General features: G+C 40.5%; 1 protein-coding gene across 10 annotated transcripts in view; it reads left to right on the forward strand.

Moving 5' to 3' along the window:
• Positions 1-26,921, forward strand: part of magi1b (membrane associated guanylate kinase, WW and PDZ domain containing 1b) — a 153,130-nt gene that overhangs the window by 97,183 nt on the left and 29,026 nt on the right. For 8 of the 10 annotated variants that reach the window (XM_023295624.3, XM_023295639.3, XM_023295627.3 and 5 more), the window contains exons 4-12: positions 2,836-3,078; positions 6,308-6,533; positions 8,854-8,936; positions 9,665-9,700; positions 14,070-14,127; positions 16,023-16,156; positions 17,318-17,437; positions 19,999-20,184; positions 20,369-21,028. In XM_023295624.3, coding sequence (XP_023151392.2) covers positions 2,836-3,078; positions 6,308-6,533; positions 8,854-8,936; positions 9,665-9,700; positions 14,070-14,127; positions 16,023-16,156; positions 17,318-17,437; positions 19,999-20,184; positions 20,369-21,028 — 1,746 coding nt within the window. The remainder of the gene's footprint in view (positions 1-2,835; positions 3,079-6,307; positions 6,534-8,853; positions 8,937-9,664; positions 9,701-14,069; positions 14,128-16,022; positions 16,157-17,317; positions 17,438-19,998; positions 20,185-20,368; positions 21,029-26,921) is intronic. The other 2 variants (XM_023295632.3, XM_023295660.3) reach the window with 1 other exon arrangement.

Genomic DNA, 26,921 nt, shown 5'->3' on the forward strand with positions numbered 1-26,921 from the left:
AACATGAGGGAAGCCTGTCCCCTCTCTGCCTCCAGCCTGCACTCAAAACATGTCCGCCCACACCACAGACAAGGTTTGGTGTCTGCACCAAAGACCACACTCAACACATGGTCTTCTCAATCTGATGTAGTGCAGTGCAGCAAGAGCACAATTTTTCTCAAGTAAAGAAATTCTAGTTCTGTCATTTTTAGCATGCTTTGATATTACATTCACTTTATTCCCCATAAGTGTAGCCCATAGCTACAACCACCCCTTCATTCTCCTGGGTTGGAGCATTATTTTCCAGAATATTACTTTCAGACACGTTGTAAAGTACTAGCTGAAGTAAACGAGAAAAGTTAAAGAACAGCACAAGATATTACTTTCAGAATCTAGCTGTAATTTGTCTTCCATGCAAACAACATTACAAAAGTATATTTGTGAAAAACTGATGGACACTGTTCAGTGCTTGGTTGGTATGTTTTCTGTGGGCTTTTTTTACATTGACACGAGCTCAAACATATTTATCTTTTACATTATGATGGTTTAGACACTGAAGCTGATTAGATGAAGCAACCAAAGTCTGTTTCTGTCTGGTAAATTGTTGACAATTTGTAGATCAAGTCATACAGTAGTACTGTCACTGCACATTGATCAGTCAGTGATTGTTCTGGACATGTTTGTTATCTATCCATGGTCCACTGACATCACATGTGTGAGTCAAGAAGAAAATTTGAAAAAAGTATTATGCTTTATTTAACAGATTTCTTATTATGAAAGTAACGCTGATGATTGTCTGTACAATGAGAATTTGTTTGGATTAGAGAAAATTGACCAGTCAACTTGGAAACTGAAGCCCTATTATTTATCACAGTGTATGTGCTACATATAACACAAAACATTTGCTTTACTGATAGAAACAAAGTCACTATATTGCAAATCCTGTCAACAATAAGTCCACTATGTCGCACTTCCTTTCAGTCAGATAATGTCTAATTAAGTGTCTGCTGTGTCCACTTAGTTTGTTCAGTGTTCCATAACAATGATGATGACAAGCTAGGAGGAACAAACAAAGCCACTGGACTTGTGGCTGGCAGCTATCTTACTCACTTCCACTGACGACAGTGTGCAGAGAATCAGGAACTTACAAAGAACATCCTCTCTGTTTCAAACGTTTGTTTGAACAGCCAAGTCAGTGGGACACGTTATTTGACAACATCAGACTGCCAAGATTTGAGCCAGGTAGGCCAAGATGCTGTGGCACAGATATTGGTGAGATGATACATCAGAAGCAGGATGTACCACGCACTATTATGTTGTCTGCCAACCATCAAATAACAAGGATGCTGAGAATAAAGTAGCATAGTAACTAATAAATCCGACAACTGGGCAGTTCTTTATATACTTGTTGCTCCACTCACAATTCAAATATTCTCAGCAGCTCAATTTTTACCCACTAAATACTAAAGCCTGCTGACTGGTTTGAAAGGCATGTTGGACCATTTATCTGAGTTGTAAACTGTAAAGGCAGAAAGAATCGTTGGATTTTCAACTTTCCAATGGACCTTGAACTCCTCACTTGTGATGTGCAATTCTGTCAACAAACTTAATCAGATGGAAGCTTAAAGATTGTGATATTTTGTTAATACTACTTTATTCTACATATCTAAAGACATATACATATATCTGCATATCTCAAAAAGTAAATGAGTTACTTTAACCAGGTTCTTTAAAACATTAAAAAAAAAAAAAAAACAACAACTGGACTGAACTGCAGAATGTATTTATACAGAGGAAATAGGAGGCAGGTATGGAAACAAGTTAAAAATGTGTTTAGTAAAATACCTATAACATATATAGTTACTGCCATTTTTTCCAGGATTGGTAGGACCTGTGGACACTGTGGGTAAACTAAAAATGTTGAGGGTTTATTACCGTGTGAGGCTCTGATATTGTGACTGATTATACCAAACAGAATATTTAAACCGGCTTCCACCCTAAGTCCTCGTGTAGAATAAACGCTGTAAAATTCAAGCTGTGAATCTTCTGCATATAAAACTATATTCCAGCAGGCATTTTTGTCCATAAACACCATTAAATAGGTTCATTTTAGGCTCATGCTAAATAATTAGATGAGTTTTGCCCCGTCTAATTATTTCGTATTAATTTTGAAAACTGCTTATCCATTTTTTTGTAGTTTGCCAATTTATTTTTTAAATTGTATTTTTGACACATAGAGTAGAACATTATTTTAAAAATTATTTATATCTTTAATGTTGTTACAATTCTGTTTCATCAAGACTTTGGCTTTATATTTTTGCCTCTTTACATCTGCCTAGTTTCTCTTTGGATGAGCATGGCGCACTTTCTCTGTTTTGTCCTCTCTTCTATGAAATTGTCAATTAAGCTGAAATGCCAAAGGAAAAAAATCGCATGATTTTCTGCAGTACTTGGAAGGCAATAGGTACTGCACTTGTGTGTCTGTATAGAATCTGTTTCCCAGCACTGCTCTTTAACTATAATTATGCAAAATGATGTGATGTTTGAGAATTTTCTGATTTTCTCTTGAGTGAAATATTAATTAGTTTGTGTTAAAGCGATCTTGGTTGTGCAACATTATTTGGGCCAAAGCAGGGAGAAAAAAAGGTGTAGTTTTGCTTTGGAGATTAACATTCTCCCACAGACAAACTCAGCCTTTCTATTTGCATACAAAGGCTGTGACTAAACCCCCTCCAACACACACTCACGCAAACACAACCATACACACAAAAACCCTGTGACCCCTCTTCTCATGCCCTCCTACTACTTCTTTCTGTCTTTTTAATCCCCTCCTCTGCCTCCCTCTTCGTTGCCTAGGTAACTATTATGGGACGCCCAAGCCACCGGTGCAGCCCCCCAGTGGGAAAGTGATTAGCAGTAGCGGTAGCGGTGGTGATGCCCCACTGCCAGACGGGCTCAGCAGTAGCCTGCCGGGCTCGCAGCACTCCACTCCAAGACGCTCCAAGTCCTACAATGACATGCACAATGCTGGAATAGGGCCTGGAGAGCAGCAGCAGGAGGACGACGAGGACCTCCCTGACATGAACAGCAGCTTTACAGGTACGTACAGATGGCAGGAGGAGGAGGAAGGAAAGGCGGAGGGTGTGGATGGATAGTAGGGTGGGAAGTGGAGCTGATGTTGGTATGTTTGCAGACATACACATATGTTTGTAGGTTTAAGCTGATGCTGGAGTCACAAGCTGTTGCAATTTAGAGACAGGGGTTTTTTTGGGTTGGAAACTACTTTTCTTGTTTTCTGTCTAAAAACTTGAAAATAAGGTTGTCGTTTTTGAAATGAAGTGAGTAAGCACATGACTCAACACGACGTTCAGTCATAACAGTAGACAGCAGGCTTTGATCTTCTACTGTAAAAGAAAAACTTCGGCTTATCCCTGGTAAAATGGCACTCCTTACCATTTCATATGCTTAAAGCTATCACATTCACACCTGGAACTAAAGTGGCATTAGGCAGCCTGATCAATACAGTAGCTGTCAATTAATTAATCAACAAAATGTCCTTTTGATAACTGATGTATTCTTTGTGCCCAAATGTTTCATGATTACAACTTCTTCAGCTTGTTTTTCTTCTTTCACATATTGAAGAAGCTGCTTTACAAAATATGTTCCATTTAGTTTTAACAGGAAGTACCTCGGCACTTGTAGAATGTCGTCTATGTCTCAGGAAGGAGCTCTCTCAAGGCAATCTGTACAAAGTGCATGTATTCAAGTACAGTTCTGAGGTACTTGTCATTTGCTTGAATATTTTATGTTTGTACCCTTCTGCCACTCATTTCAGAGGAAAATATTTATTTCATTCCTTTCTTGACAACTTTAGTGAGTAGTTATATTCTTAATAATGAGGCATCATTTAATGACTGAAAAAATAAGCATGTACAATGAGCAAAATGATAATAATAATAAAATGATGGTTATAGATTAATGACTTAATAATGATAGTCCAGTTGTATATAAAAATGTAATAAAGACAGAACTAATTTTGGCTGCACAGTTAGATCTTTTACCTTTTTATACTATCAATATTTTAATTTTTGCAATAATAATTGCAAAAACAAATGGCTGTAAAGCCCTTTTACATAAAATACAGTTGGATACTGTTTAGCAACAAAGTACAAAGAAAGCTGTCCTTTCATATGTATTGTATTTTGACACAAATTACTTTAATATTATCTGAAACGTATTTGATAAATAGTTAGAATTTGCTATGTAGGACAGTGTTGGATACTAGTACAAATGCAGGGAAGATATACTAAAGATAAAATATGAACTGAAGCCATGCAATAATGTAAAGCAGTGTGAGTACTAAACCTGTCAAGCACAGCTGACTTTTCCATTCTATAACCTTGGGCAGCAATTTGAGGTTTGTGCACAAGCTGGTGCACCAAACGCTCTGCACATTCATCTTCTGGAACTGTTAAGTTGAGCTCAGATGTGCAAATTTCTGTTGAGCGGCTTCATATTATGGGTCCGAAGGTGAAACCCAATAACAAGTGGTCAGTCAAGATGCATTTGAACCGCAGTCTGAAGCCTGGTTGTTAATGACATTCTGTTTCAAATTGATTTGGGCCAAATCTTCATGTACTTGGATAGAAAATACCGGTCAGGAACCAGTCCCAGGGCTGCCAGCAAACTCCTTTGCACAGGCAACATCCAAATCAACTCCACATTTGGCATTAATAAACACTTGTCGTATTTCTCAGTTGTTCAACCTTCTCCCAGTTTTGCCTGGAACCAATCACCAGCTGTATGTTAACTGTGATGTGGACTCCTTTAACAAACAGACTTTCAGACAGTGTGTATACAGTCAGCTGCTTGTAGATCCGTCTTCCACAGTAGCTGGAGAACATGCTCTGCTGTATTTAGTTTGGAGTATGACACTGGAATGCAGTTGTGCTTTCTGCAGCCCTGTCTAGAAAGGAGAGAACAGAAGAATGTGAGTGCTGATGGATAAAGTGGGAGGAGAGTGGAAGTGGAGAGAAGGTAGCAGGAAATTGAAGAGAAAGAGGGAGTGGCTGGGAAGTGGGCAAGTCTGAAAAGGATTGGATAGCGATAGAGAGAGAGAAAGGGAGGCAAACAAGGGAGGGTTTTATTCTGTGAAGGAGGATAAACTGAAAAAATGAAGAAGTAGGAAAAGGCACAAACGAAAAGGAGAGAGAGGGAGAGCACTTTGATGAGGAGAGGGGCTGCAGAATACAAGAGCTTCTTTGATTGGTGAGTAAGTGGTCTCTGGGTTTGACTATCTATGTCTGCGTCCAAAAATGTAGTATAGTGCCATCTGGCTGCAGGCAGCAGTGGGTGGATGATATATTTGAAATCGTTTGTAATGATGTCATTAATAGTTGGTAGGTCATTTGAGTTTATGAGTGAGAGGGAAGATAATATTTCATTATTTTAAATGATTAAAGCGTCTAATTGGGGGCTGTTAGCAGGGATATTAAATTAAATGAATTGTTCCGGTCGTTCTGTGATTTCTTTCCTCTTGTGTGTTAGTGGGTCAGTAGGCATTGTAAGGAGGTTGACTCAGCCCCAAAGCTGTTCCTGCCATGTGTTTTGTCAAGGTGGGACCAAAAGTTGTTTATTTGCCGTCTGTGATTGTGTGAGCAACGAGGGTGCCGGTCAAGCGAGAGTGTGAAAATGAGATAACAGGAAGCTAGGTGATAGCACTTCAGAGGCCCTGATTCTAGGTGTGAACTGCCCACTCAGCAGCCCCAACTGAAGTCAGTGTTTTTGTAGCTGTAGGAAGTAGTTTGGGATAAATGGCTACACTCTAGTAGCATTTGGTGATTTTTCTTTAGAGTGAAGCAGATGTTGAGGGTTTGGTAAGTCCTTGGATTGAAACCTTGGAGTTGTGGCAAGATGTGGAGTTCTAAAACCTCATGAACTACTTTCATCTAGGAAGTATTTAGATTGTGCAGGTATAACAGGCTTTTAATTAGTGAGGAATCTAAAACACTTTAGAAAAACACTTTTCTTTATTTAAAAAAGGGTTTTGCTTCTTAAATTAAACATGACAGTCTGACATGTTAGCCACCTGACTGACATCTGTGTTGTGTCTGCCTCTTGCTATGTAAAAATAGCCTCATCTCAGCCCATTTAAGCAGCAGAAGATATTGTTTTCTGAGAAAGCCATTTTTCCTTGACCTTTTATTAGATTTCCTCTTGTGGCACTTCCACTGTTTTCACAGCCACCTTTTGTTCCCCAAAGTGTTACTGGAATGAATTAACCTAAATATTCTTGACACCAAACTGTGTTTGTGTTTGATCCCTCCAGGAGACTCTAGTGAATTAGACGAGATTCATCACTCCGTGCGCCCCTTCGCCCCCCGCAAGATTGAACCGTCCTACCCTGGGACGACCCCCTCACCACCGGCCACCACGGAGAGCACACAGCAGACACACTCTCACCTGAGCCATCCTCCCCCGGAGGACCCGCTGGGACCTCTGCCGGACAACTGGGAGATGGCCTACACCGAGAATGGAGAGGTCTACTTTATAGAGTAAGCAACAAAGCATTCTCAAACTCTCAGTATTATTCTTATTTAGCCCTGTGAACCCCAAGCAGTTTCTTTTTCAGTTTTTCACTGCAATATAAAGTCCTGTGTCTCTCTGGAAATGGCACAACCATGGCTAGAAATAGAGAGAACTCATAAGTGTCTTCTATGCATTATGACATAGTTATAATGTGATAAATTATAATTTCTTTAATTGAAACTTGCAATAAACATAGAATTTTTTTTGTTTGTTTTCTAGAGAGTCTCTGTCATAGAACAAATTTATTTGGCCATTTTTTTTCAATGAGAATTGTAATGCAGTCATTTTGATTAAATATCGTGATTTTAGGTTTAGATTGAGTTGAATTTCTCAGATTATTTATTTTAGAGTTTTTTCATGAAACCTGCAGTCAACATATATAGCATTTTTCCAAATTGTTACAGAACCTTTGTCATGGAAACAATTTTATTTTTTAAGCATAAGATATATTGAATTTTTGGATTTTGATTAACTATCACAATTTTAGGTTTAGACTGAGTTCATTTTTATGACAAAACCGAAAGTTGGGTATGATTAGTTAAAGGGCTGCTGGAAAGTTGAAAATCTGATGATTCGTCCTGCTTTTACAGTTTCTGACTGTGATAAATGGTGTCACTTTGGCGATTTTTAAAAAATATATATATATAAAGAAATAGCATGCCTTTCAATCCAGTTGGCAGGTTTTTGGGGTTCAGAGGTTTAAAGTATTATTTGAATATTGTCTGCTTTTAGATTTTGATGGGTTCTGCTTATACAGAGTAAATTATTGTGCAAGACTGAGTTAGTTGAAATGAAACTTTATAACAGGTGACATATTACCAGAATCTTTTCTTTGTAAATGTACACTACCAGTCAGAAGTTTGGACACACCTTCTCATTCAATGTTTTTATTTATTTGTATTATTTTAACATGCAGATTAATACTGAAGTCTACCACTTTTTTGTTTACAACATAATTCCATATGTATTATTTTATAGTTGTGATGTCTTCAGTATTTATCTACTTTGCATAAAATAGTTAAATAAAAACCACTGAATGGGAAGGTGTGTCCAAACTTTTGACTAGTAGTGTATGTGTTTGAGTTTCAATTTGCAGCAGGACATAATATGTAGTCATAAATCAAACTGTCTGAGGTCTCACTCTCATACTGAAGGGTTAGGTGCACTTAGTATTCTGCATCAAGACTTCCACTTAATATCATGCACAGTATTTATGGTGTTTTGGTGAATAATGAAAAGCTTTACACAGTTCAAACTTTAAAACGTGAAAGAATCCTACATTACCAAATGTTTACATGAAGTGAATCAAACAATAGCATTTGTTTCCATTAAGCACTAATCACATAACTTTTCAAAAAGTGTCCACACAATCTTCCCAGTATAATTATGAAAGCTAATATTAATACATTTTATTTATAAAGCACTTTCTAAAACGAAAGTTATAGTGTTTCACAAGGCAGCAAAAAAACCCAAAACAGACAAGTCATATAATCATCAGGTTTTAAAATATAGTGTTTTAGAAGAAATAAAATACATTCAAAAGCATTCAAAACTCCAGATATCTCCACTGACAGCATGATACGATGACATACACAGATAAACAAATCAGTTTCATATTGCCATGTATTAGTATTGAAAATATATTGGTATTATCATATCAAATGATGAAAGGTCTGGATAATGAAGACTGTTGTGAGTAAAACAATACTCAGCAACTAACTAGCCTTAAAAATGACCAAAATAAGAGCTTTAAAATAAAGGTAGTCAAATTTCCTTGAAAATAGCCCATGGTTTCTTCAAAAATATCTTAAAAAATCTTTTTAAAAAATGGTATTGTTCATTCTTAAAGTGACTGATAATTTATCTCTAACAAGCTCAGTTACTTTCTCTCTAACCATTAGCTACAGTTTGTAATTAAATTTAGTCATATTGAAGCACCTCTTCTTTGTGCTAATGTATTGTTATTTTGTTAAAAAAAAAAAAAACAACTTTGTATTGAAATTGATTTTCAGTCTCTCTGGTTTGTATTCATATATTAACAGCAGATCCTGTTTATCTCAGACTTCAGTATGTCATCACAGAAGAGAGTTGCACATATTTTTAAACTGAATTTACAGACCCCTTTGGTAACAGTAAATCTTCATCTAGCAGTCTTGAGCTACATCCTGTGCTATAACTTTGAAATCCATCTTTAACAATCCTTTATTATACATGCCAGATGTGAGGAGATAAAGATTATTTGTTACCTACCTCCAGGTAATTTTATTCTCTTTGTTCTTTTTTTAGCCACAATACAAAGACCACCTCCTGGATAGACCCTCGGTGCCTGGACAAACCTCAGAAACCCCTGGAAGAATGTGAAGACGATGGTATGTCCTTGTTTGATTACGAATGGGATTATGCATGTTTATGTAAAATCTTCTGTCTGTTACATATATAGAATTCCATGCAAAAGGGTTGATGCTTTGTTTCAGTTCTTCTTATGTAAAATCCCAGTCTTTTCATTATGAAAAGATGATAGATTTTGCCAAAAGCAATTAGCTGTATTGTAATGAAAATCTAAGATGTGCATGATGGAGTAGAGGTTCCCTCAGTCGTCCTTAGGTGTCAGTGTTGGGTCACAGAAAGTACTGAACAGTCTTTGGGTGGCCATGTTCTACTATGCTCATTTTTTTCAACTGTTTCTCATTGCAAGAGGCTCCACAGCTTCTCTGAACTGTCTGCCTCATTTCTATCATCTAGCCTAAATAAGTAATGACTGACTTGACCCAGGCCTACACTGAGGCGCCCTCCACATGATAAATGCTTTCCATCATTTGGGCTGCATACATTTCTTCAGCAGCTCTACTCCATTATTGCATTAAAAACCACACAACGAGATACAATCATTTAGGGGGAAAACATGCCATTAGATTTTTGTAAACATGACTTTTCACAAGAGGTTGATGATCTGGCTTTGATTAACTCTTGCCACCCTGTGGCCAGATGCTGTAATTACATCTAGCTAACCCAAAGATGTGTCTCTTTCTCCTTCTCTGGCCTCGTTGTCTCTCTAACAACAACCTCATCCTGCTGCACTGTCCGTCCCACTGAGTAGAAGGGGTACACACAGAGGAGCTGGATAACGACTTAGGTAGGAGCTTCTCTCATCTTTACACTGCCATGCTTGGACACAAATATGTAACTTTGTACTCACGGTCCCACCACAAGTGTCACCTTGATCATGCGCAAATATAACTGTTGTAATTGGACAGCTAAACTTAAAGGATTTGAAATAGTGAGGGGAAGAAAACTGAGTCATGACAGTTAAATCCCCCCTCTGGTGAGAAGTTTTCTACCTCGTTAACATGTCCATATGGTGTTTGTAGATGCTAGAAGATAGATCATGAGCGAAATAAGCAGTCAATGCCATGGCTGAGCATTTTCATTTTGAAACTGCAGACATTTTGAGACTGATCTTAAAAACATAGATTTACTCTTCTGAGGGTTCCATAGATTTTTTTATGTATGAATGTATGTTTTCTATATAGGAATTGTGTCATCTTCAGAATCAGATTCCAGCTCCAGCAAATGACTGAATGGCTCCAATATTACAACTTGCCTTGAGTAGTTTTACAGTGTTTAAGGAGAGTTGTTGGTGAGCTGGTGTGCTGGGGCTACTGTGAGAGAAGCGGTGACATTCTAGAGAATGCAGAGCTGTAGGGTTACATCTCACACTTCTAAATATGCAACTTTGATACACAGTGATGAAATTTTAGGGCCTACAGGGACTTTAATTGTGCACATCTACATAATCACATGCATGCCACCACCAGAGGCTCAAAGTGCCACAACATTTGGTTAAATGTGACTAATCCCAACCCCTTGACTCTAAACATCTAGAAATGAGACATTAGGCTAGCAGACACTTGACATTTGTCTAGCCTACCCTTACTATGTGGCTTGGATTTCTAACAAACACACTCTGTATGTGTCCCTGAACACAAGGCAGTCATCTGACATGTAAGAGGCAAAAGCTGATACAAAGAAGATTGTTATAACGACGATTTCCTAATGGGTGTCTGTCGGAGCCAGACAGCAATAGGCTTTTTCTCCTGAGGCCCATCAGCACACTAACTAACCTATCAGACACAGCAGTTTGGCCACTTGTGCCGGATAAATAGTGTCTGGAGACGATGTTATGCACTGATAATGAATGATGTCATTCTACTAGAGGAGATGTCTGATTTATGTTAGTGCTAGACCTTCATGATTAGCACATTTTGACATCACTTGGATGTACAAAGAATTACAGGGACAAAAAGCATCAATGTACACGTTATGTCATTCTCTTTTCTGTTTGCAAAATGCGGAATAAACCTGAATGCATATTGTCAAGAGAAAGGTGAAATGTCTCAGAAAACCACATTCATCTTTTTTTCTGATCTTAATATTGAGTAAAAAAGAACTAAATGTAGTATGAAGGAGGTCACCCACAGAGAAAAATCTGCTATGCCTACTTTTTTCTCTAGCTCTTTATTTCCAGCAGCAGGAGTAGGCAGATGTTTTCAGCAAAAGCATTAAAATCAGAGGACGGAGAGAGCACTACATCCAAAGAAGTTGATGAGGTGCTGTGAAGGTGAACTCAGCATTCATCAGGCTTTTTATTAATTTATTTCCAGCCTCCATTGTTAAGAATTTTAAACAGCTGCCATGTTAAATGTTGTCGGATCAGGCAGGTCCCCTGTCCATAAAACGGCCCTCGACTGGATGAACTTGTTCAATACTTATCGATCAGCACAGTCCAATACAGGTGGGCAACGAAACGCAATTAACTCCTGTTCTCGCAGGAAAAGCACACGAAAGCATGTTATGAACGCCAGCACACACATGCTCAAATTCTCACATACACCCACGAGTGTCTCTCCGTGGCACATGCTTACTCAGGAGAAATCAATCGCCACGCTGTACCAGGAGAACGAGATACAAACAGTGTAATTCATCAGGTTTGACTCCCCCTCCAATCCACAATGTGTTCTAGAGAGTGGGATGTGGGAAGAGGGACAAAAGGGTGAGAGGGAAAGCACTGTTTAATGAATGACGGATTCTGCTCTCGTTTGTGTTTCCGCACACTGAAATGTATCCTGTGCTTTTAAGACATTTGCAACATGCTCTCTCTGCACTCTCACACATCCTCACCACACACACAGGTGTTTCTCCCGGAGCGGAACTAGTGCAGTGTGAAATCGAGTGGGTGATTAAAATTTTGCATGAGGTGAGGCGGGACCACATTCCATTTAACGTTCCAGTTCAAAACATCTGAATGATAATTCACCATGCCTGCTTTGTGGGTTCATCCTTGCAACAAGCCCGTTGCATTTCTTCCTTGCCTCTTATGCTTTGTGTATTAGCTGCGTTGTAAAGCTTATAGGTGTGGAAAAAATGGAATAATAGAGGCTCAAGCACATGAAATTGTGGACTCTGATTAGAGATTTGTCTTTGGTTTCTATGAAATTTCACTTACAAATCACAGATACATATCAGCAGTAGTGGGTGTCATGTACAGACAGTTTTAATGCTTCCACCCTGATTTTATTGTATCTGTGGCTGATTCCACTCCAGCCAAGGGCCTGCCTCATTAAAAAACAGAGGGAAGCTCTCCAAGTTGGATGATTGTAATTACCATCTACTCGTACACAGGGCAAGAGAGAATTGGCTGAGGGTAATAATATGTAAAACTTATACATCACAGGAGAGGATTATTGGACAATCTGTGTTTGTAGCCAATTAGAAGCATCTGATATTATCTGTGTGGAGGCTAGCCAATAATCAATGCTGCTGTAATCAGGCTATAGAACTCAATCAGATGGCTCTCTTGGAGATAATGGTGGTACACTCTCTGGCAAACAGATAGTAAACCGCAGAAACAGCACAAGACTGCACCATTGGGCAATTACATACTGCTGAAATGGGCCCAGTCATATTCTTTCCCAATCAACACTGAAATTCACTTACTGTGTGAAAGCCCAGTAAAGTGTCTGTACATGTGTGCATGCTTCTCTTTGAGTAGGCAGCCATTTTCAATGTTAGTGAAGTAGGCTTCCATTCAAGACGAGGCCCACAATGGAGGAGCTGACACAAGTGAAGTCAGGTCTGCAATTCAGTGCCTTTTAAAAGTATGCCGAGTTTTGAATACAAATGTTTTGAAGTACAGTGCTTATGAAAAATATTTATTCTCCTTGAAAGTTTTCCCATTTCAACATTAATTCACGGTCAAGATAATTTGGCTTTGTGAACAAGAATTTACAAAAAAAAAAGACTTTTTCATGTAAAAGTGTAAAAAGATTTCTATAAAGTAATATTAGTCTATTTAAAATATAATACATACAAAAAGCGACTGCATGAGTTTTCACTCATTTTAAGGTGACTCACCTAATTCAACATGGGTGCAGGCAATTGGTGGTAGAAGTCACACAATTAAGTGGAGTGGATCATCTGAGTGCAGTGAAGGTTTCTCAAGGAGTATAAAGATACCTGAATCTGGAAGGTCCAATCACTGGTGAATCAGTACTCCTGACAATAACTACAGCACGAAAAGAAAAGAACACTAAGAATAAGTCAGAGTATTGTTACAAGACAAGTCACTGAACGTCCCTTGGAGTACAGTTAAATCCATCATTAAGAAATGGAAGGAAAATGTGTAAATCTGTCGAGAGCAAGTCATGCCAGAAAGACACTAGTGAGTGAGGACATCAAGACACCTATGACTCCTCTGAAGCACTTACAAGCAACTGAAATGGGAGAGACTATGTGCCTGTTCTTCAACAGCCAAAGCATTATAGGAGGGCAGCAAAGAGAAAGCCACTGTTGAAAAAAAGCCCATATTAGATCTCCACTAGAGTTTCCCAGAAGGCACGTGGGACAGTCTGAAGTTAACAGGAAGACACACTGTTCAGCCAAGGACAGGTAGTTTCATCACTTAATTAATTAGAAGTGTAGGTCTTTGTAATATTCTTCAGAATAGTTGTCATTGGTATAAGGAGAAGGAAATGGGAAAAAAAGTCATTCAAAAATCATCCAATCATTTTCTGGCGTTCTACTTAAGAACTTCACCTGTTTCTTTTCCATTGCTTTTTTTTCTCACCTCCCACTTTCCCTGCCTTCCTTCCTTCTCCCTGACCCTTTCTCTACTCCTTTTCTCCCTCCTCCTTTTAAGCTGCCCCCCCTCTATTCATCCACCCATCTGTGCCCATGGGGGTCTTGCTCTGTTCTTATCTGATGTGTGGAAATGTCACCAGTGTGATGGGGACAGAGGTGGGGACAGCCAGACAGCCTGTGAAGCTGTTGAGTTTATTTCTCCAGCCCTGGAGACTGACTGACAGCCAGACACAATGAAGAGGCGAAAGGTCTCTACTGGCCTCACCTCTAATAGCTCAGTACATGGCCTCCTGCAACTTCACCGCCTCAAGTTTTCCTTGTTTCCTCTGTCTCATTGTCTTTTTTTCCCTCCCCTTTTGTTGCAGAACTTCCTCCAGGATGGGAGAAAATAGATGATCCAGTGTATGGGGTCTACTATGTTGAGTAAGTGATGCATTGTATACACTGCAAGGACACACTGAACACAGGAATGCAGAAACATGAAGAAATGCACTGAACAATTGCATTTTTACTCCACCAAGGAACGGTGGAGTTATGTGACAATAGGCGTACGTTTGTCTGTGAGTCTGTCTGTCTGTCTGTGTGAAACATCACTCAAAACCGGACTAACGGATTTGGATGAAATTTTCAGGGAAGGTCAGAAATGACACAAGGACCAAGTGATTAGATTTTCACAGTAATGCAGCTTATAGTCTGGATCCATGGCTTTGTTAAGGATTTCCAATTGCAAGATACAGCTGCCAGCACGGCGACGCTGTAACCATGACGTGAAAACTGTGTCAGTTACCTGCTGACGATCACATGATTGCGATCCTACTACAAACTGACTGTGATTCATCAGTTGGAAACCATACAAGGAACAAATGATTAAACTGTGGGGTGTTTCTGAGTCCCATCAATTCCTGCCGCCTGCTACATATTTAGGTCAAGCAATGTAGCAAACCCCAGCCAGACAGTGGTGAAGCTCCTGGTGTTTTACAAAGCCTTTATTTATGTTCAGCCGTCAGCCTTATTTTGAACACAAATTCACCTTTCTGTCCTTCACTCATTTCTTCAGCATCAGAGCTTGTCCCCATCCCAGCTAGGTGCTTATAAGTTTAGACACATCCTTTGCTAGACAGCAACAGCGTGGAACCATTTTCTTTCATCTTTATGTGAATTTTTGGACTTTTCAGCAGCGTCTTCATCATGTCAAGAAACCGTTTCTTAGATAAACACTTTCTGTGCCGCTGGAATGGTGACAAAATAAAAGCCCATAACATTAAAAATACGGCTTCAAAATAAAAGCATTGAGGGAACGGTTCTTTTAACACTAGCAAAACAAAGGCTTGCCAATAGTGATGAACTGATCAACAGACGTTTATAAGAGTAATTTACATGCAATTTGGTATCCATACATAACATGCACATGCATAACACATGCCTGTACTCAGCGCAAGGTAATTTTTTATTAAAGATTTCATCCATCGGAAATGATACGTCAACTGAGCAGCCTTGGTGGAGTACTGCACTCTCTGTGTGCTTTTCTAGTTCTTCATGTAGAATTGCATCCACACATTTGCCTTATAACAAACAAAACTCTTTACCTCACTGTAAATAGGAGTCGGTCGAATGTATGTATAATTCTGCTCTTAAATCACAGTGAATCTTTGACACGGCTATTTTGGTCTTTTTTTGTAGTAGAAAATGTAGGCCATTTTGTTTGTCATTGCCAAATATGCACCAAGTATGTTTGTGTTTGTGCATATCCTGTGTGAAGCCCTTGGGCCTCGGCATTAATACAAATATGGTTCATATGCTTTTGATGATGTTCAAAGCAGCACCTGGGGCCAGAACGCCGTGGAATTTCTGCTTTATTTTAACTCTTTGTCTCTGCGGTATTTTCTCTAATATACATTATTCACCATTTCCTTCATTTGCTGTATAATATGATGCTGTCAGGTTTAATTTTTCAGTGATGGTTAAGTCAAGTGGAAACCTTCCAGGCTCAAAGTTAAAAGATGTTTGTGGTTTCTGTAAATTATGCCATCATCACATAGCGGTTCATTTCATGTGATAAGTATGGGTGCATCTGTATTGTGTCACTTGGTATTAATCAAAGCTTATCGCTGTCTCCCCTTTTCTTGACCCTATCTCGTTCTTATATTACCTTATCCTCTCTGTCTGTCTTCCCTCCCTGCTCCACTTTCCTGCTGATCTTTACTTTTTGTCCCGCATCCTGTTTTCTATTCTTACGTCTCCTGTAATTCATTCCTCCTGTGCTGCATTCATTCCTCCTCATCCTCCATTCACTCATCTCTCCCTCCACCGTCCTGAAGTCATATCAACAGGAAGACCCAGTATGAAAACCCAATGCTGGAGGCTAAAAGGCGCAGGCAGCTGGAACAGCAGCAGCCTCAGCAGCCTCAGCCCCAAAGCCAGCAGCCACCTGAAGGTGAGCGCTACATCCGAGGTTCGTTCATAAGCCCCCCCGAGGGCGTCATTTCCTTTCTTTCTATTCATGTGTGTGAATGAAGTGCCTGCATATATGTTTGCAAGTGTGACTGTATTTGTCTCTGCCAATTACTGCTACAGTACTACTTGATGTTGCCTGCTACTGCCTTATGATTTGCTAAGTGCTCTCCCATAAAGGCATAACTATTATTTGCGGCTGTACAACGCAGCCTTTTTGGAGTTAAGTTCTGTTTCTGTGCTACCTTTGTATCCTTGTTTGTGCTAATAACTTGAAAGCTTTTTTTTTCCGAAGGTGATGACAGGGTAAGTTTGACTTCTGCTGAGAGTGATCTGCCTGCTAAAGAGAGGCTCCTTCCTAATTTGTGTCACCTAACAAAGCACTAAGTGATGATACAAGTATTAAGACTAATAATGTAGCACTCTTCAAAAGACTTCATCTAACTGAGCTGCCAAACACAGCCAATAGGTAATCTTAGATTGCACCTGTTCCCTGTCTTAAACTTTATACATTCACAAGATGCCCCACAGAGAAATTAATTGTAAATGAAGGCCAGCCCACGAGGGAATTCTCCTATCGTGCTCCACATTCTGCTAATTCAGCAGAAAACATTAGATTCACCTCGATTACCTGCTGACTTTTCTCGCATCTGAAAGTCGAGGCTCTCTTCAAAAAACTCCCTTCATGCAGAGTTTTTACCTATTTTTTTCACGTCTGCATTGATTCCATCTCTCTGTCGAGAATATTAATGAAGGCTGCAGTCTGATCTGTGCTGTGATGTTGTAACAAGGTGATTAATCAAAGATGGTGGCCAATATAAAGAAATCAGTTGCTCCGTATTCATGCACCTCCATTGTTATTCAATAGAGAGACAAGAAACAGTGTTAAAGATCATGTGGCCTGTTTAAATTGGGCTTCTTATTGAAGCTCAGTAATGAGACTTGAGACTGTAGTGCAGGTTGCACATAATTTTTTTGAGCCACTTCCCTCCACTTGTTGCTTCCGTCAGCCTCACAGGGCCTAACCTGGCTTTGTCCCAAACACACAGCACAGTAGGTCTCATTATTCGAGGGCCCTTAGCTCAGGTTACTTCTATAAGTAGGAGAGTAGGTGCACCTGTCTAGACTCCATCTAGAGAATGTGTGCCTCTTGCTGTTGCAGAATGGATTGAGGACTCAACATCGGCAGGGGCTCCACTGGCCAGCTATGCTGCCAACCACCAGGAAACCTACAGGGACCCTCAGACAGGTCCCACGGTGCCCAATGCGGTGGGACAGAAACGTAAGTTCTCATCTACAGAATTAAAATCCGCAACCTTAATAAACTCGTAACTTTTCTGTTTCTGTGCTGTAGAAAACGCAACGCATTTTGAGTTAAACAAAATTTGGCTCTGTATCTGTGTAGATTCTCAGTCATCCAGGTCATGGTAGTCCAAAGAGCTTCAGCAGAAAGCAGCAGGACTTCTCTTTTCATTGCTTGAAGACATTTCACCTCTCATCCTGAAGGCTCCTTCAAGCCAGAATTGAAGAAGCCTTTCGGATGAGAGGTGAGACGTCAAGAACCAAACAGTACAGCCTAGCTGCCTTCTACAGAAGCTCTTAGGATTCTCACAGTTTAGTTTTTTGTCCTGTGTAGGTGCTCCGGGCCATGTCTAAGGTTTCATGATGGAGGATGAGTTATGGATTGACACTGTAAAGCTGCTCTCTGTAGAAGTCATGTCTTAAGTAATAATCAACTCATGTGTTATGTACAGTAGACTATATTTAGCTCCAGAGAGCACTCCAGACAGTTTATATTTTAGTGATGGCATCCTGAATGTGACTCAGCCACAAGTTTTATTTTATAAATGTGCTCCCCATGTGTTTATTGTGGCTGCATGTGGATTCTCATGAAACATCTGCCATGTCGCTCCATTTTCTGGATCAAATAATGGCCTGACTTCACTCATCATTTAGCGATGCACACACCTACAAACACAGTGTCTAGCCGTTACAGTGGGTTTCCTTCTCCTGGTTGCCAGCTCCTTTTATACCAGCCTCCCACTAGCAGCTTGTCTAATTAGCACAGCCATGGCAGAGTATTAACTGCCTCACCCTGTCTCTCTCTCATACTCTCCCTTGCTGCTCTGTCAGCCGCCTTTTCCTTTTCCCTAATGATCTCTTTATTTTATAGCTCACATTTTGCTGTCTCGCTGGCTTTTGTCTTGTCTCCCACCTCTCTCTGCTTTGCTTCAGTTGTTGGTACTGTCCATCTTTCGCTCTCCCTGCTCCCCCTCTGACTCTACTGACTGTCCTAGCCCCTTGATATTCATCCAGAGAAAGACGTCATTTGAAATCTCTTTATCTAACTGCCGGCTTTCATGTTTCTTCTGCTTCCTGGTCTGTTCTTACATCTCTGGATCCCTTGTGGATAAAGCCGCCATATCAGCTCACAGTTTTGTTACATCTCGCCTGTTCTGAAAAATGCTATTCAAAGGCAGTGCGCACGAACGCACTCACACACACAACACAAACAGCAGAAACACAAGGACGCAAACTGACTCCAAGGGTAATGCATTTTTCATTGAATGCATAAGCTGTAGCTCTGCTATAACCTAATGTAGTACTGCAGGTCACTAAGCACACATCCCTCTATGATCTACTCTTGTTAATGTGCACTCCCTTCATCATCTTCTCCTTGCTTTCCTTCACCTCTGCCAACATCTACTTATTCATTTGTGTGAAACATATGAAACAATGTGGAGGAAGTAATTTTCTTTTAATAGACAATTAGACCTCAGCTTGTGTCTGTACTCATCTGTCCTCCATTTCTCAACAGTGTAGAATACCTCACTGCATTTCTTGATTTAGACTCCATCTCAAATATTTCTCCATGTTAATGTTAATGCCAGAGAATGAGGTAGAGAATACAAGAAGAAAGAAATGACTGGAATTAGGTTGAGATCACAGCATTTGAGCAGTTTCTCTTTTTTTAAGGTCGCCATGAATGGTGTTTGATTACTGTGTGAATTAAACCCTCACTACTGGTGTTGAATGATACAGATGTCCTGTTGGCAGATGAGATTTCAGAAGCTGTTTACAAAGCAGAGCCCTCTCCCATGCCAGCATGTTTAAGGATATCATAGGTACTCGATGAGATATTGAAAAAGCCACTGCATGTTAGCCAAATAAATAAGCTGGATTTGTATTATTTACATTTCATCATTTTAAATTCAAAAGTACCTTTATGTGGGTTCCTTTTAAGCATTAGTGCTCCTTGTGCTTGTACCTTTTAATGGTGGCTTTGATCTATGCTTTTGATTTCAAGCACTTTTAAGTCATCAATATTGCCTCAGTCAGGACAGTATCAATATTTAATCATTTACAAGCATCTTGTATCAGAATTTTTTTTTTCCCCAACAATATTGCCGTGCATCATGAGTTTAAATGTAGTTGCCAAATATGTCCACTCCATGGGGTTACACTAATGGGATGCTTGGGATTTGGTTGATTCCTTTACCTAATTAATACATGTATTATAATCCACCCATTCTGATTCATGTTGTGTCATCTGGGTAATCAACAAACATCCGCCAATGGTAATTATCCCTGCTTTACTTGGTTGCACTGATCAGATCCTCACAGGGATGAAGGGTAGCTGTGTGTTTATGTTAATGATCGGTGATGCTGTGTTTGTGCCGAGCAGGATTTAGACCATAAGGCAAAAGAATCTCTCTAAAACCCAGATACGGTATATTTTGTCAGAACAGTTTAGGCGCTGCAGGCCTGTACACACTGAATTCAGTGCTGCTTAACTGAGTTTGTGCTGTTACATTGGTGTGATCAAAGTGTCTGTGTGTTCAGGAGGAAAACCTTTCTTTACTCGGAACCGATCTGAACTGAAGGGGACTTTCATCAATACCAAACTGAAGAAGAGTCGCCGGGGGTTTGGTTTTACTGTTGTAGGAGGCGACGAGCCGGATGAGTTTCTGCAGATAAAGAGCCTGGTCCTAGATGGGCCTGCCGCCCTTGATGGCAAAATGGAGACGGGTTGGTGTACTGATTTTATAATAAATTTACAAAGGCGGAAGACTGCTTCAGTTAGATTTTCTGAATGCTGATTATATAATATATAAATAAGGATGAAAATATATGTTTGCTCGGTAGAAGCTACCAAATAAAAGCGCTTTAGCAGAAGAATATTCAAGTTTGGTTTCTGTTTTTGTTTTCCAAGGTGATGTGATCGTGAGTGTTAATGACACGTGTGTGCTGGGCTATACTCATGCCCAAGTTGTGAAGATCTTCCAGTCCATCCCAATCGGTTCGATGGTCAACTTGGAGCTGTGCCGTGGCTACCCACTGCCTTTTGACCCCGATGACCCCAACACCAGCCTGGTTACCTCAGTGGCTATTCTCGACAACAAAGAGCCCATCATCGTCAACGGCCAGGAGGCCTCTAACAGCTACGACTCGCCGTCCAGCCACGGCAGCCAGAACAACAACAGCATCCCGACCAATGGCGGGGCTCCCCTCAACGGCCTCCCCCGACCCAACAGCCCCTCCACAGAGGTGGCTTCCGATACCTCTTCTCAGCACGGCTACCCCAGCGATGTGGTCACCCTGGCCTCATCCATTGCAACACAACCTGAGCTCATCACTGTACACATGGAGAAAGGAGACAAGGGCTTCGGCTTCACCATTGCCGACAGTCCCGGTGGCGGAGGGCAGAGAGTGAAGCAGATCGTGGACTACCCTCGCTGCCGCGGCCTCAGGGAGGGTGACATTATCGTGGAAGTGAACAAGAGAAATGTGCAGAGCATGTCACACAACCAGGTGGTCGACCTGCTCAGCAAGTGTCCCAAAGGCAGTGAGGTCACCATGCTGGTGCAGAGAGGTGAGTGAAAGGCCAATCTTTCCTTCTGTTCATTTGTGGTGTCGGTAAACTTTTCATTTGTACTGTAACTCGTTTAAGAAGATGAAGGTAAGGAAGATTTAGGGAACAGCTGTCAAGTTTTGTGACTGCTTCTGATTTATTTTCCCATATGTTGAAGTATTGCAAAACAAAGCAATCCTTTCCCATGAATCTGACGCTGTTGACTAAAAATAATAGGCTTCTGCCTTGCAGGCTGTTGCCGCTCGCAGAGAGCTATTTTATTGACACACATATTTATTTATTCATGCAAATAGAGGGTGGAAGAGAAAATAAGAGATTGCTAAGAAGGCAAGATAGAAGGATAATTATGGTAAGGAAGGAGAAAAGGAGCCGCAGAGGAAGTTGAAATAACATTTGAGGACAAGCAATGAGAGATTGAGGTGTTTACACTGAATGGCATTGACAATCAGTCAAAACTGTCCTGAAATGGAAAGAGGGCAGAAGAGGGGAAGTGAAAAGGGTAAATGGAGGAACTATGAAAAGAACAGTAAATACAGGAGACAAACTCAGGTTTAGATGGCGTTTTAGGTCAAAGAGTGAATATTCTTCCTCCTTTTTTCAGTCTGTCTCATACCCAGCTTCACTCTCTGCCCAGTCTGTTTGCACTCTGCTCTGTTTCTGTCTGCTGTGTTTACTTGCTGACAACATGTTTTAGTTATTTTGGGCCATTCATGCACTGGTAAATCTAGTTAAAGGTAGTTACTTTAAAGAGGCCACCAATTGTGCGGGTATGCTCTTTATCCTCCCACCTGGATATCCGTCTTGGTTACAGCTGAGCTGTGTGACATTTTTGCCCTTAACACAAATTTTCAGTGATAGTTGGTCAATGTCAGTGCTGTGGCAACTGTGAATGCTTCTATTCAGTGTGCACCACACAGCTTTTGTCATGGCGTCTGATTGAAAATCGCTGTCGCACAGAAGCACTAAATGGAAACAAAGCAACTGTGAATGGAGGATAAAACTGAAATGATTGAATTTTGGTATTTTCCCTCCAATCCCCCTCAGACTCGCAGACCTCCAGAGCTCTAAATGCCCTGTGTGATACAAGTAATTGGACCCTTTTCTCTGTCAGTGTCCCAAGCTTGCTTTAGGGCTTATTAATTCCAGTAACTAAAAGGTTTTGTGAATGTGTGTGTGTTGTACACTCATGTAGTTTATCTCCTCAGTAGGGTTAAGTGCTCCGAACTGTCAAGGGAAATTGGTCAGATGAATGGCGACCAAGTTGCATTGCAGCCACGCATTGACTCTGCGACTTTCTTTCTTTCTTTGTCTCTACATGTGTCTCCGTTTCAACTCATGTCTCCATCTTTTTTCCTTCATTGTGATTCACACTTTCTTTGTCTGGCTTCTTGACAAACAGTCATGCGGTTTCACTCCCCCTCTCTGGCTTTTGTTAATGAGTAGCATTTCTTCATTGTGCCAGTGTACACAAGGCCTTAAAGTGATACGGCCTCATCATGAGCAGCGGCCTAATAGACTGTCAATAAAAGAGGAAGCAGTTTAGCTCAGTGTCTGTAAATGTAGCCACTGGATTTGGTAGCAGACAAACAGATAAGAGTCTGATAGGAAGAATGCTGCTGAGAGAAACACATGTACGTTTTGAATGGTGACAACGCATATGGAACATTTTAAATGAACAAGCGTTCCTAAATATATTTTCTGTTTTTATCATGCTTATTCGGTTGTTTACATGTTTGCATGTCTGGTCTCATGCAGATTAATAATAGAACAGTCTGCAGACTGCTTTTCTCCCTTTTGTACATTTCAGTACAAATTCCTGGTGATGAAGTGCTTGATGAGTCCAGCATCACACACATTACTTCTATCAGAAAAATTAGTGAACCAAAGTACAACTTAGACGAATGCAGTGTCTCCTTTACACAGTGGTCCTGAACACTTTTTGTTGCTGTTGTTGTTGAAATAAATCATAGCCTTATCAGACAGTATTTTATGCTGATTGGAAGAAAACGGATTTTGCACAAATTATGTTGAAATTCCTCAAAGCAAAGCATCAAAAACAGTATCTTTTGAATATCGGTGGCAGAATTTGTGCTGGTTTTATTTTGGACAACTTGAAATGGTCCCCAGAACCTGGGATTGGATTCTGCATGTGTGAGATGCATGAATGTTTTTTTATTTTCTCTCAGTATGAAACAAACAAAATTGGTTTGTTCAGTATTTCTATTAAGCGATTTCTGTTTCTGTTTCAGTCAATCCATCTATCATTTCGTCCTGAGATTCCTAAAGTGGGCGTCAGAACCCCATAGAGGGGTCACAAGATGATTTCTACAGATCAAATAAGATTTAAACATGTTTAGAAATAGAATGTCTTTTCAGTAATTGCTACAAAATATGTAAAAATTGTTGAAATTAGTGGAGCATCATGCAAAAAAAAGAAATTCATTAATTACACCCAGAATTAACTTGCTCTGCTCCAAGCGTAGTGCCAGCCCTGCTGATTATTTGAGTGTGACATTGAAATAAATGAAAAAAGTCACAAATTTTTCACATGACAGAAACAATGTAGGATTCTGCTACTTACACACTACATACACACTAACGTTACCAGGCAGTAGTTACTCAGTACTATGGTTTATGCATGGAGATTACTTTAAGTTCTGTATTCTGCTACTAACCCATATTAAATTACTATAAAATTAGATTTTTGTGGTTCAGCTGTTGTGTTCCTTTGTGTTGCCGTTATGCCCATGTTTGAATAGACCTATTAGAGCGTGTGCTGCTGCGTACAACTCTTGTATGCATCTACTACCTCCGGGGATAGTGGGGGTTGCAAGTCTCTCATACAGTTATTTTTTGGGTCGGGGGATAAGAAGTTTGGTAACTCGTATTTTAGGCTATAAAAGAGAAAAGGGCAAAACGCATCAGGGTCTCCTAGTGGTAAAGTGATGTCTTGCTTTAGATGTCTAAAATCTAGATATATTTAGTTCTTATGCAGACAGACATAAAGCAACAAATTCTCACAGTGGAGAAGCTGGGACAAGTGAGTGATTCAGTAAATGTCTTAAGTGTCATTGATCAGTTTTTTGATGATTAACTCCTCAGTTAATTGATTAAAATCCTTCTCCGGTCATTGATCCAACTCTCACAAACTCCTCTCTGTGTATCAAAGTGACATAATTAGACGTTTTCCTGGGGAAATAATCCCTTCCCACCTTAAAATGACTTACTGGTAACTCCACACCATTGATTCGTTTTAGCTCCTACTTTAGTCACCAATACAGTTTATATGCTTTGGGCCAATAATAAATCTTTTAGATAGCCTATATGTGATGTTAAAGATGAATTAGAATTAGTTTCAGATGTTTCTTAGAGCTGAATAAATTAAAGAAAAGGAACAGCTTCAAGGGTTACCTTTCCTCCATCAAAAGCTTATTGACATCCAGTGTGTGTGTGTGTGTGTGTGTGTGTGTGTGTGTGTGTGTGTGTGTGTGTGTGTGTGTGTGTGTGTGTGTGTGTGTGTATGTATGCATATATATCGATGTTTGTTCCTTCCTCCCACACATTTCCTATCCCTCAGCTTCCTCCTGCCGCACTCACTGTCACCGTTCGCATGTCGCATGGATTGCTAACGTACACACACTCACAGCTGCACTCATGAGAACATCAACTGAGGTTCTAGTCACGGTGCCTTAATTACTCTCCCACTCGTTCTCTCTTCACTGCTGTCTCACTCCGAATCACTCCAGCTCTAGCAGCAAAGCACACTGGCCTCTAATTGGGGTCCTGATGTCAGCTTTGCTTATAATACACATACATCTTTTTCTCTCTTGTGCTCTCTTTTACTCTCACTCTCCTTCCATCCATCAAAAAATCTCTTCTTGCCTGAGCAAACGCTGCTCGTACGCACACATACATATAAATGCATTCGGAGTCAGTCTCAACATCCGTGCATCCAATTATAGATTAGAGGCAGGAGGACCCTGGTTCGGTCTTAATTGGCGAAGATCCACCCTATCCATCCCAGTTTTTCTGTTTCTGTTTACCCCCGCCAATATGTAGATTCACACCTGCTCGCCCACACGAAGATGGGAGTCAATCCCTGAGGACCGGCACATGAAGAAACACTCGTTAAGGCGGCTGTGTGCAACAGTATGCCCTCTCGGCCCCCTCCCACTGTTTCTCTCACAGTGTTTGAGAACATGCGCAATCCCGCTTGGGTGACATCTGAATGTGTGTTTTCATTCCACACTAGCGACACTGTGCTGAATTTTTTTGTGGGTAGGGGAGAAACTGCGATTCTCTACAAAGATGTGAATCTCATTTTACTTTTTGTGTCTGGGTGACCTACATTAGTTATGAATGATCTTTTCTGACCCACTTTGGCTCAAATAATAGATACATTAGAGGAGCCGTCCACAGGTCGGTGTCTGGTTGTGACACTGTTTCACAGGTTAAACACACAGAACACTGTGGTTTAAGGCTATTTTTTGTACTCTGAGAATATTTCCTATAAGCACGCAGGAATGATTTATTACTTCAATCAGGTCTGTGTTTTGTGATACATAGTGCTTTCATTTGTCTAATTACTCTGCTCTAATGGGCTCATTTTCGCCTGCCTGTCTTCCCCTGCCCTGGCATAATTCATTTTGGCCCCTGATGTCTTCCCATCGCAGAGATGCTGATTTCCTTTCCCCAATTCCCTTTAAAAAGGTGTAAATGCTACACGGTCCACAGGGATGCATACAGCTGCTGTACAGCATTTTGTCAGTGAAAACTTGTTTAGGTGTAAAACTTCTGAAACACGGCCTCTCAATAGCCCAGCGGCTCGTCATTAGTCAGCTGTAGAAAAATGAAGCCTATTTGTCTCAGCGTGACCGTAGCGCTGTGCTCTTTTTACACTTTTTTTTTTTACTTGTTTGTAAGGCCAGTCAGGTGCTGCAATGAATGCAAGGTAATTTGTGCTTGACTGCAGTAACTGCTTGCAGCAAAGTGCAGGGAAGGATGCATGGCTGCAGAGGGGAAAAGAAGGGTGGATGGAAGCATGTCAGTGGATCGGAGAGATGATGAAAGAGCAGCATGGAAACCCCCATGATGCTCTGCTCTCTGACCACCCTCCACACTCCACCCACCTTCATGACTCATCAATCAACAGTGACACATTAGTCCCTGCTGGGCAATCAGGCCTCACACTCCTCTACTCTCTCAGTGAGACATGGGCCTCTTTTCTCCTCCCACGTAGTCCAGTGGTCTCACAAATGGCAGGTTACATTACTAAAATGGACAAGAGGTGTTCAACTATTCCGCAAATGTCAGCATATTTGATGAACCCCTTGACTACACAGTTAATTTCCTTATCTCCTTTGAATTAGCGAGGAGCCAAATACCCAAAGACATGACTTCAGATTAAGTGCACGACCTCTTGGAAAACTCTTAATGGCATTCATGGTGTTAGAGCAAGGTGCTGTTTGGCCTCTTATTTATGTTTGTTTGAATTTCCCCTCATTGCTTTTAAGTGCAGTTTGAAGTCGATTTATTGTACCCTTGAAGACGGACGGGAGGGTGAAATGTCTGTTTGCCTTTGTTTTGTTTGTCTGTTTGTTTTTCATTGACATGCAGCTTAAAGAGAGGACAAAAACCAAGTGGATCACTGCCACCGTAGATAGCTCTTATTGGCGAAATGGTGGGCAAGTGTACAGACAGCTTGTAAATGCTTCCTGTCAAAAAGCACTCCACGGATCAGTGTTCTTCGAGGACACACACACACTGATAGGCACAAATGCAATTACGTGAACCTACATAACCCGTATAAACAAACTCCCAGTTACCGGCATGCACATTCATAAGGTTCGCTTAATGTGGACAGTCTCGTACACACCCATTAGTAAGAGATAAA

This window comes from Amphiprion ocellaris, chromosome 5 (assembly GCF_022539595.1).
Source record: "Amphiprion ocellaris isolate individual 3 ecotype Okinawa chromosome 5, ASM2253959v1, whole genome shotgun sequence".
NCBI classification, from domain to species: Eukaryota; Metazoa; Chordata; class Actinopteri; family Pomacentridae; genus Amphiprion; species Amphiprion ocellaris.